Genomic DNA, 11,875 nt, shown 5'->3' with positions numbered 1-11,875 from the left:
AAAAAATTTTGATTCAAATCAAAAAAAAAAATTTTTTTTTTCGAACTATGAGAAACTTTCCCCTTTTTTTATTCATGCAAATTTTTCAATTTCGCTATAGCTTCTGACAATAAGCTCTGTATGTGTGTGTGTGTTTGTGTTTTTATTATCGAAATTTATAAATGACAAAAGAAATTTGTATGATGAAAAATTATTAAGAAACGAAACGAAAAAAAATGATTAAACAATTGGTAATTACTAAAATGGTTGATACACTTGTTGTTGTTGTATATAAAATCTGTTATATATTGAAAAAAAGTTATGTCTGTTTCCTATATAGGCACATTTGATTTTTTTTTATAATCATCATCATCATTGTTGTTGTTGTGGTTTTGATTGATCATCAGATGATAATTTAGTCTTTTTCTTTTCATCATCATGCATCTTGATATAGGTGATAAGATAATTGGAAAATTTTCTTGCCAATTTCAATGGTATTTTTATGTTGACCATTTCATCATCCTCATCGTCATCGTCATTCTCTTGATTATTGATTTTTGATTCATTTTTATCAATCATCACATTTACATCATCTTGACAACAGTTATCCGCAATCATTATTACATCGTTATTTGATGATTCATTGCTGGTATTTTTAATTGGTGATATATTCGATAAATTATCAATATATTTTCTCATATCTTCAAGATCATCTTGCGAACTTGTTGTTTGTTGATGTATTGGTTGAAATTCATTCTGTGTACATGCTTCAAGTAAAACCAATTCATTTGAATCAATTATTTCATTACTATTAGCATCTGAATTTGATTCATTCGGCGATATTGATGTCGTTGCTGTTGCTGTTGTGGGAGTCAATTTTTCCGAATCATCATTATCCCCGGATAATGTTATCGTTGTTTTTGTTGTTGAAGAAATCTTCTCATTACTATCATTACTATTGGAAGAATTGGAATCTTTATCCTTTAGAACAAAAAAAACAGTAAAGGTTAAAAAACAATATATTAAGGCTAAATCATAATTCCCATTGATTAAATGTCAAAATAATAACTACCTCAAAACTTTGTCGTTGATCTTGGTATTCTGTTATACATTTAGATGCTGAAAAATAGAAATCATCATAATCATTGTCATCATCATCATCATAATCATCATAACCATGTGTGATCCAATCAGGTTTTGAATCGAAATTCGATTCACTTGTTGAACATGGATGGCTACCATTTTTAAGTGCTGAATTTGATGAAGAATTGAACATTGTTTGAAAATAATCATCATGTGATTGTTGTCGCAATGAATATTCACTACCATCATCATTATCTTCTAATGTTGCTTTTTGATGTTGTAGTTTTCGTCGTTTCGAATTTCCACTGTTACTCTTGCTGCTGTTACTACCATTATCTTCATTGATATTTTGTTCATTGGATGCCGTATCAACGTTTTCAATATCATTGTTCAAATCATTGTTAGATGTTTTATCCATATCTACTTCCTGATATGCCGTCGTTATAATCGATGGTGATGGTTGATTATCATCAATAATGGATCCAATTGAAAATGATGTCAGATTAGATCTAGATCGTTTAACACCACTAATCGTTGGTGGTTGTTTTCCAGCATTTGAAACCAATGATAAAAGAAAAGGTGATGAACAATCAAATACTAATTCATCGCTTACAACTGGTTCGGAAAATATTACACGTTTCTTTTTGGTTGACAAAGTTGAATTGTCTATTTGATCAATAGAAAAAAAAGAAAAATTTCCCAGACAACCATCAATAATCAAAATCAAACATTTTTCTAATGATATTGAACAATGATAAACTTACCATTACTTGGTGTACGTAATATAGATTTTTTCGGCTGAACAACCAAATTATCAACATTATTATCATCATTTGATGAATCATTATTATTATCGGCTTTAGTTGGTGATATTTCCATTACATTTTTAGATCCTAATGATTTCGTAAAATTCTCTTTAGCTGCACTTAACATTACTGATGCACGTTGTGTACCACCGCCACCACCACTAGAAGCAGTTTTTGGTGACTCTCTTTTATCCATTGATGAAGGAGATGTTCCTATTGTTTGGAAGGAATTTGAAACAGCACGTAACATTGCCATCGATCTTGATAGAAAAGTTATCGATGATTTTTTCGATGGTGATGATGAAATGGAATAATCAATTGGTTCATATTGTTTTGAAGTTGTCGAAGATTCTTGTGAAGATTCATCCACTATCATATTCGATAATGATTCATCTGATGGTTGTTGTTGTTGTTTATCGGGTGATGCTGTTTTCTCGGCAACTGAAACATTGTCGGATTTTTCCAATGGCGAATCTGAAATGATAACAATTTCTTCATCCATTTTCTCTTCTAACTGTCCAGAATTAGATTCTACCGGTTTGGATTGTTGTTGTTGTTGAATGAAAGACTTTTCATCGGTATCCAACACTGTTGTCGTTGTTGAGTTTGAAGATTCTTGTTTTGAATTGTCCATATTATCATCATCTAATGATATTGTTTCAATTATTTGATCATATTTTTGTTGTTGATTATTATCATCGTCAATTGGAATCGATTCAACATTGGATTTTAATTGTTCAGGTTTGACCAATGTTGAAATTGAAACTTTACCATCATCTTGATCATCATTATCATCATCGATAGAAATCTCTGCCAATTCAATCAATTCGGTTTGAATCTGTGTTAATGATGATGATGATTTTTCGTTATTAGAAATTTCTGGTGCAATAATTAATGGTACAACTTCTACATCTGAACTATTATTCGATGGTTCATTGGATACATCTTCAATTAAAACATTTGATTTTAATGATGAAATTTTACCATCATCATCCATGATTGAATTTGTCGTTGGTGAATTAACATATTGTATCCAGCCATCATTCTTATTCGATTCATCAATATTTGTTGCTGAATGTTCACCATGATCATCATTGATTAATATTTCATTGTTGGATTCTTTTGCCATCGAATTAGTATCTTTCATGTATGAGTATACTAATTCAATCGATTCATTCGATGTTGATGAATTGGATGAATCTTCTTCAATTACGGTGCTAGAGGTTTCATCATCATCAATAATAACAACATCCGAATCTTTGGTTTGTTGTTGTGGACTGGATTGATTTTGTTTCGTAGGATTGTTAATTTTACGTGATCTTATATGGAAATGATCATCCACTTTATTTTCATCACAATCGGTTCGAAGTTTTTTACAAATTGATTCTTCTGATTTTTCCATTTTAGATATTGTTTTGTTATCACCATCTTTATCGTTATTATCATTCACCACTAATGGTAATAGATCCAATTTTTTACGTTTTGATGAAACATTCGATTTATTGATTGTGTTTATCATATTATTATTTGATGAAGATGATAATGTTGATGATGAAATATCAAAATAACATTTATTTGAGACAACTGGTTCAGTGAATAGAACCATTTTTTTCTTTTTAGTTGCAGATGAACCATTCGGTGATTTAAGTATTGATTTTGATGATACTGATTTTGTTGGAGTTATTTGTTCCATTATTGAATTATTATTACTATTACTACAAGATGGAAAAACAGTATCCACAGATTTTAATGTAGGACTTGTTGTATTCAATGTAGTTTTTAATTGATTTTGTAACGCTTTCAATAATGCTGATCCACGACTATAAGATGGTGATGATTGTAATGAATGTGAACGTTCCAATAATGGTTGTGGTGGCATTTTTTTCGTCATACGTATACCAAATGAACCAAGATTTTGATTTGAATTATCCGACGATGATGATGATGATTCTTCAGATAAACTTAATGTTGTCGTTGTTGTTGTTGAATCTTTTTGTGAGGCAGCTTTCAACATAGCTAATGCACGTGGCGATCCACCAAGCCAATAAGACGATGATGATGATGTTGAATTTGATTGTAATTGATCATTATTATTATTATTGTTTATTTTCGGTGATGATAATTCGGAAGTTATCACAGAATATTTTTGTGTACAACCATTTTTATTATTATTATCATCATCATCAACAACTTCAACATTAGCTGTAGGATCCATTGAAGAATTTTTAGATTCATTTTCATTTGAAATGGATTCAGATTTCTTATCATCATCAGTATCGACACAATTATAATCATCATTTTCATCATCTTCGAAATTTAAACCAGCCAAATTCGATGAAGATGATTGTACAGATTTTGACTTTAACATTTCATCATTATTCAAACGTGATGATGATAATCTAGATTATTAGAAAATTCATTCAGACAATGAAACACACATAAGATTACCAATATATAAAATACTTACTTATTCAATATTGGACTGGTGATTAAATCATCAATATTTTTCAATGTTTTATTCTCTTCATTCATATTCTGATGATTGCCAGTAGTTTTATTCAGAATATTATTTAAATCACTATCAACCATATGATCATCATCACCATTTATTTTCATAATTTGAGTTGAATGATTTTCATCATTATCATTGTTGTTGTTTAAAATTTTACTGGTCATTGACATTTGGTCATTATTGTCACAGCTATTGTTATCATTGTTGGTCAACAATTCGGTAGACAAAGAATGAGAGAATGATGATGATGAAGCCGAAGTTGTTACTGTTACTGTTGCTGTTGAAGTTGTTGTTATTGTTGTATGCGAAGATGGTGACGACAACGCCACCACTGAAAAAGAGTTAAGAGATCGCCGACGACGACAATTTATTTGTTGTTGTTGTTGTTGTTCAACATTATCTTCATCATCATTATTATTATTAACAAAGCCGGTTTCTTTATTTGATTCATCATCATCATTACATAAAGGAGTTACCGAAAATCTCATCGATGATGATGATGATGATGATGTTGATGGTTGCAAGATCAGCTGTGTAGTTCGAAAAAAATTTTCTTGTTGTCGAATGTTGTTATTGTTGCTGTTGATTACATTCAATGTATTCGTTATTATCGTCGTCTGTTTTGAAGAATTTTTTTCATTATTCGATACTCCTGTATTCAATTCATCATCTGCATCATTATTTTGGCTGTTGTCATCTTGTTGTGTGGAATTTTTCTTAAAAATCATTTCATTGTTTTCACATACAAATGAATCACTATTATTTGAATTTAACGATGAAAAAATTTTCAATGATTGTTTCAATTTTGATGCCTGTTTTCGGGTCATGATATTTGTTGTTGTTGTCGTTGATTGTGATGATGATAATGATGACGACGATGATGTATTCATCATTTCCATCATTTTATCATGATCAATGTTTCATTTTCAATTATATTCGATGATGGTAGCAATTTTTTACAAAAACAAAAAATAAAACTGGAAAAATCTGAAAAAAAATTCTATAAGAATAAAATTCAATCAAAAAAAAAAACAAACAAAAATTTACATTCTTTTCAAAGGATTCTCTTTCACTTGTCACTTCGGGAATATTCTTCGTTTTTATTCAATTTTTGTTGCCATCGATGACTTGAACAAAGACCGACGACAATGATGAACAATGAACATAGTAAAAAAAAAAATACTACGACGACTCTTGACATTTATTTTTTTTTCCTACAACAATAAACAGACAGAAAAAGTTAGAGAATGAGAGCAAAAAAAGAAAAAAAAAGTTCGGTTTATAAATACCAAAATTTAGAATGGAATTGGAGAAGTGGTGGTGACAGCGGCTTCTATATTGTTGTATACACCCAAATATGAATCCAATACATGTGTATATTTGAGAGATCCAAAAAATTTTCTGAATACCAAAAAAAAGGAAAACAAGATTCAGAAATGCGCATCGGTATTCTAATTGGTTTCAACACACACACACAGAATTTTAGATTTTTTTTCTAGGTGAAAAAAATCAACACCAAATGATATAATGATGATGATGCAATTTTTTACAAAATATTCACGTTTCGAACGTTATTTTTACACATTCGAAATTCTCATAAACAACACACACCGACCGAGATACATGATTTTTTTTCTTGTCGATCAATTACTTTGTGACTATCAAGATTTTAGTTATTGTCTATTATTTTTGGCTCATTGAATACTCTTTTTTCTCTCACTTTTGGTTTCAATACCGCCAAAATATTGTGATGATAAAAAAAAACGCGGACTCTGTCTGATTTGTTAACACAAACTACGGTTGCGCTCAATTATTGATAAATTTTTTTTTTTTTGATGATGATGATAAAGCGCCATCTTTCGATATCAACAAGTGTCAGCAAAAAAAATTTTTGAAAAAAAATTTTCAATTTCTTCATCAACAACTATGGCTGTTGTTGTTGTTGTTTATTGCGATTATTACGAAAAATTTTCGGACGAATAAATTTTGATTGCTGCTGCTGCTGTTTTGTTGCTGTTTGTTGTTGTTGTTGTTGTTGTTGTTGTTGCGGTTGTGGTTGTTGACAATCATCAATAATCAAATCAAATTGATTGTAAATATTTGGAAAAAATTTCGGATGACCAAGTAATAATCGTAGAAATGTAATGATAATTTGTGCAGTTTGAAATTCATCCAATTTTGTTGATGATTGTGTAACAATTTCAATGGTTAAATATGAAATATTGAATCGTTTTAAATTATAACCAAAAAATGTTTTTGTATTCGTCATCGTCAGATGATTATTATCGATATTTCGATTGACATTTGAACGATGATTATTGTTCATTGTTGGCATTTTGGCTGTTCGTTTTTTCATCATACCCAACGAATCGGTTGCATACAAACAATGATCATTTTGGTCATAAATTTTCATATTTTTCAACATACCACCGGTTAAAAATTTAAGTTTAAGAAAAAATTTTTCATCCATTTCTTGAAGAATACCATTTTTCGTCGTCTTATTATTATTATTCGAATTTTCCAATATACAAAATTGATGACAATTGTTTGTATCATCACCATCATCGTCGTCGTCGTCGTCGTCGTCGTCAGCGTCAGCAGTAGCACCAGTATGAGTTTGATTTTCTAATCCCCTAAATAATCGATTCAAATATTCATCAAAAATTTCATTCATTTTCCACGAATCATCCAGATCATCATCACCGTCACCACTATTTGGAATTGAATCATCATTTGCAGTTGAATTCTTGGGAATTATTAAATTACCATCACCATCATCAATTATCATCATATCACCAGAATCCATAAAGAAATTCAATGAAAATAATCCATAACGTATTAATAATAATTCTTTAAATTGTTTACGATGTACAATCCATTCAATTTGATTACATTGTTCATAAAGATGAAGCATAAATTCTTGAAACAATGTAAACATTGTCCATTGATGATGATGATGATGATGATGATGTCGTGATTTTTGATCTGTGTACAATTTATTACTATCATGTTGAATGATTATTTTTTCAAGTTTTTCACGTATCAAATTCGATATGATCATATCTTCGGATATTTTTTCTTCCCAACAATTTAATTCATTATTATATAATCGTAACATTTGTGATGACAATGACGGTCTTTCCATAGAAGATGTTTGATTAAATATTATTCGATTCATTCGTTCAATCCATTTGATGATTAATATTTGAACATTCTTCATCATTATGATTGATGATGAATGTTCAAGATGATTTCTCAACATTGGTGGTGGTGGTGGTGGTTTTGATGATTTCGGTATCAACATTAAATGTTCAACATTATTGGCCAAACGTATCATTTCATTTGGAACCATAAATGGTAATCCCAATAATGATTTTCCACGATATTGATATTGAATTTTATGACAATTTTCATAACAAATAGTATACCATGCTGAAATTAATAATAATCTTATTTGGTCAGCTTGATCTTCATCATTCACCCGGTGACGATTAATCAACATTTGATATTGTGATTCAAATTTGTTTTGAAAATAACGAAATAATTGATCAAAAATATATGGTGATACATCATTTTTATCATCATAAACATTACTCATTAATGCTGATTCTGATTCAATCAACATCATTTCCATTGTTTCAATTAATTTATGATGATATTCAAGATATGCTTCATTTGCTTCCGATTCATATTGTTTCCATCCTGTTAATATTAATCTTTTATCTGGTGATTCATTATGATTTTTATATTGTTGTTGATTATCATCCCATACACGTATCATTGTTTCAATCAATGAACAATGGCGATAAAATTGTCCCAATATTTTTTCTGAAAGATAACTTTTACAATGTATACGTTTTTCCATAAAATCTGGACGTATCCATCGGGAATCTGGTTGATATTTTCTATAGAGAAAATTTTGGTTTTCATTTTATTAAGGTGAGTGTGTTTGTTTTTTACATACCTTTGCAGCTGAGAATTGATACCATTTTTTTGAAAATCCAATGAAATACTATATTTACGTGCCAATTCATCACATTCGTTTGAACGTAAACCTTTTGGATGGAAATCTGAATACATTAAATGACAATTTGCTACCTGGCCAATATTGTTCTCGAGTAAATAATCACAATAAAATGTTACAATATCATCAAGATTAATATCATGATTCAATTCATCTGGTGTATGATTCACAAAATCCATTGGGCGATAATTTCCTCCTGGAAATATAAGTTCTGTTTGCCAGAATATTGCATATTCATCACCATCCAAATCAGAACCGCCCATTTCATCGGTATGTGGCCTTGGGCCTTTGGCTGGAAACACTAGACAATCTTTGATATGTGTCAATGATGGTACATTAACGGCACGAAATTTTCTCACATCACCCAATGATAAACAAGGAAATTTTGTTACCATAACTTCTTGATTTTCCAGAATAATTGTACGGCCTGGAATTGGATTACCATTGAAATCCAATACGGAATATTGGAAAAATATTTCACCACAATTCAATCGATGTGTTTCATCGATCACACCGAATGCCATTCGACCATTTGATTCAGGTACGGCAATACGTGCTTTACATTTTAATTCATTTAATCGATAAAATAAAAGATATTTAAGTATTCGCCTTAAAAATGGTTCACGAAGAAATGAAAATCCAGCCTGAAATAATCGTTGATATGGTAGATTTGAATTACGATAAACACTGACTAGACGGAATGCATCCCGATCAAACAATAATGCTTTCATTATAAATCCAGTGCTGGCAGTGAATATTTCATAGAAAACCGGTGCCGGTACCCATTGTTGATCCAATATATTAATCAATGGGCGATTTAACCATACAGAACGTGGTGCCGAAAATTTCAATATACCCAAACAATCATCATCGGATTCATATTTGATCATTGAATCACGAAATAAAATAACATCTTTACCTTCACGATTAGCCGTTGGATAGCATACTAACATTCCTTTACAACCACCATGACGTATCTGATATGCTGATGGCAAATAACCGCGTGGTAATCGTAATAATGGATTTATTTTCGCCGCAATATTATTCGACATGATACCGATACCATCGGAGAAACAAAATTCATTGTTTGCCGTTTTTAGATCATCCATTTTACACACTTTAGCCGTTTCACCATAATGATAATAAGCGATTGCCTGTGAAAATACCAGACCAAAACGGGCAATATATTTGGCCACTTTACGTTTAAAATTCGATAGATTTCCAACCAATGCACGAATCGATTGAGCTGTACGTTGTTGATCATCACAGGCATAGAAAACGATACCATTTTCACGCATCTGTGATGATGATGATCCAAGGAATTGATAGAAACGATCACCAACACGAATACCAGCCAATAATCGTGGTTTAATCGATGCTTTAATGAAATTTGTATCACTAAATGTTCCATTCAATTTACGATTATTATCTTCAGCCAATGTTAATCGTAATGCATAATCAAGATTAGCAATATTACTAAAACGTGATCGCAACAATGGCATTGGTCTACTAAATTCTAATCGTGTTGGTGTCATTGTGGCCGATCTCATCATAACATGATCATCATTAGATGGCATTGATGGTGATTTACATCCACCACGATCAATTTTTCTAATCATCGTATATCTTTGTTGACATAATTGAACAATTTTTTCAAATTCCCATTTCAAATCAATGATCATATTCATCTTATATTTAGCATCCAATGAATATAAACATTCTTCAATTATTGTTGGATCAACATCTTCGGTAAGTAATCTTTCTATCGTATCGAATATAATCATTGTTTCATTTTTCGATAATAATGAATCAATAATTTTATAGGATTTTGAAAATAGTACACGACATGCATAAAGTATTGCATAATTCTTATTGGCAAAACGTTCATCAATCATTTTGGTCAATGTATTCATTGAATATCGAGAATTAATTGAATCAATATGAATGGATTTGATGATTTGTTGTTGTTGTTGTTTTTGCTGCTGCTGCTGCTGCTGTACAATACCATTACTAGCACCACTACAACCACCACCAGCGATTATTAAAAATGTAAAATTTCGATTCAAATCTTTACAAATATAACCCAGACGAATTAATTCATTTATAATATTGGTCGTCATTAATGATTCTTTCAACAACTGGATACGATATGAAATAGCATAACCGATTAGATCTGGATCATAATTGTCAATTTTACGAGCATCTTTATAATTAATGAAACTAGCTTGAAGATTCCTGATTCGTTCCCAATTGTATCGAATTTTCGTCATCGTCATTGTCGATGTTGTTGGTGTTTGTGATTGATTTCTCATCAAATTATTATTATTATTGATCATGGTGGATGATCTAGTTAAAAACAAAAATGGTGATGCATTCAATTCCAAATAGAATCGATCCATTATCGATTCAATCATGATCAATTTTATTGATGAAAAACTAATTTCTAAACGATATCTATTATTGAAAGGAACAAAAAAAAGGTAAGGTAAAAATTGAATATTAAATACAAAAAAAAAAAAATATAATAATTACAGGATATTCTTTTTGTTTACATGAAAATATAGAATTAGAATTTTTTTATAAAAATCCATTTCCATTTGTGGACAATTAATGGTTTGATGATTCATTTTTTGGCCATCCAATAATTTGTTCGTGGTTGACGTTACAATATTATTATTAGTGTTGTTGGTCACCATTGACATTTGTAAACGATTAACAAATGCATTAACATTTATTAATGATCCAATTGAAATGGATTTTAATCGACATTCAAAATGTTTATCCGCCATCATTCGACCAACTTCCATTTGTTGTTGTTGTTGTTGTTGCAATTGTACAACATCTTGCCAAAGACGATTCAATGAATTCAATGAAAATTCAAAGAAAATTTTTGAATTATCATCTTGATTTTCACCACCACCACCACCACCACCATCGTATTGTTGTCGATTAAAATCCATGAAAATTGATAAAAAATTTTCCATCGGATCACAAAGATAAAAATCAATATCGAATCTATTCACATTATTTGAATTGTTCGAATTTTTAATGATTTTCTTCATTTTAGTGAAAAAAAATTTATACTTACTTGATGACAAAATCATTGTAAAAATGATGTTTATTAATATCATAAATATATCTTTTATTATTATGATTGTCATCACTGGTTAATTTTTTATGAATCAATTTTATCGCTTGCTTCAATTCATCATCAACATTATTTTCTTCATTATTATTATTATGATGACAACAACGATCACTATCAACAGATGTAATGATATTTCGTAATTTTGTTATAGTCACTGTAAATGGTTTTGATAATAACGATGATGATGATGATGATGAATCATGATCATTACATGCTTTTTCTGAAACTTCGTCATTCATTTTTGCTATTTTAAATTTACAAACATACGACGTAAGTAAAAAAAAAAAACGAAACAAAATTAAACTAAAATTCGAACGATTCGA

At 30.0% G+C, this 11,875-nt stretch overlaps 2 protein-coding genes across 4 annotated transcripts; both read right to left on the bottom strand.

The window, feature by feature from the left end:
* Window positions 1-89: 89 nt before the first annotated feature.
* Window positions 90-6,664, bottom strand: LOC124497117 (uncharacterized). Of its 2 annotated transcripts, none has more exons than XM_075735549.1 (6): window positions 5,670-6,664; window positions 5,428-5,594; window positions 4,336-5,380; window positions 1,827-4,267; window positions 1,052-1,728; window positions 90-960 (listed from the first exon to the last, which is right to left on the bottom strand). In XM_075735549.1, the coding sequence occupies exons 3-6, from the start codon at window positions 5,280-5,282 to the stop codon at window positions 352-354; spliced, it is 4,674 nt and encodes a 1,557-aa protein (XP_075591664.1). In that variant the 5' UTR covers window positions 5,283-5,380; window positions 5,428-5,594; window positions 5,670-6,664; the 3' UTR covers window positions 90-351. The 2 variants fall into 2 exon arrangements, with proteins under 2 accessions (XP_075591664.1, XP_075591663.1); XM_075735548.1 differs by having other exon boundaries at window positions 4,336-5,367; window positions 5,670-6,158.
* Window positions 5,669-11,849, bottom strand: LOC124497247 (uncharacterized). Of its 2 annotated transcripts, XR_012832507.1 has the most exons (5): window positions 11,493-11,849; window positions 10,937-11,419; window positions 8,345-10,858; window positions 5,851-8,285; window positions 5,670-5,781 (listed from the first exon to the last, which is right to left on the bottom strand). XR_012832507.1 is itself a non-coding variant. In XM_075735547.1 (4 exons), exons 1-4 carry the CDS (start codon window positions 11,789-11,791, stop codon window positions 6,305-6,307), a joined length of 5,277 nt encoding a protein of 1,758 aa, XP_075591662.1. In that variant the 5' UTR covers window positions 11,792-11,849; the 3' UTR covers window positions 5,669-6,304. The 2 variants fall into 2 exon arrangements, 1 of the variants encoding a protein (XP_075591662.1); XM_075735547.1 differs by having other exon boundaries at window positions 5,669-8,285.
* Window positions 11,850-11,875: the final 26 nt, after the last annotated feature.

This window comes from Dermatophagoides farinae, chromosome 2 (assembly GCF_024713945.1).
Source record: "Dermatophagoides farinae isolate YC_2012a chromosome 2, ASM2471394v1, whole genome shotgun sequence".
NCBI lineage: Eukaryota > Metazoa > Arthropoda > Arachnida > Sarcoptiformes > Pyroglyphidae > Dermatophagoides > Dermatophagoides farinae.
Note: the sequence above shows the minus strand (reverse complement) of the source record. Positions and strands in the feature narration are given on the sequence as shown.

Bases quoted from the DNA above. Each gene is read 5' to 3' on its own strand.
- LOC124497117 (XM_075735549.1), bottom strand. From the start codon at position 5,282: ATGATGGAAATGATGAATACATCATCGTCGTCATCATTATCATCATCA. The intron at 4,268-4,335 runs GTAAGTATTTTA...CTAATAATCTAG, and splicing joins ACCAGTCCAATATTGAATAA to ATTATCATCATCACGTTTGA. The intron at 961-1,051 runs GTAGTTATTATT...TTTGTTCTAAAG, and splicing joins ATCAACGACAAAGTTTTGAG to GATAAAGATTCCAATTCTTC.
- LOC124497247 (XM_075735547.1), bottom strand. From the start codon at position 11,791: ATGAATGACGAAGTTTCAGAAAAAGCATGTAATGATCATGATTCATCA. The intron at 10,859-10,936 runs GTAATTATTATA...TTTCAATAATAG, and splicing joins GTAAACAAAAAGAATATCCT to ATATCGTTTAGAAATTAGTT. The intron at 8,286-8,344 runs GTATGTAAAAAA...TTTTCTCTATAG, and splicing joins ATCAATTCTCAGCTGCAAAG to AAAATATCAACCAGATTCCC.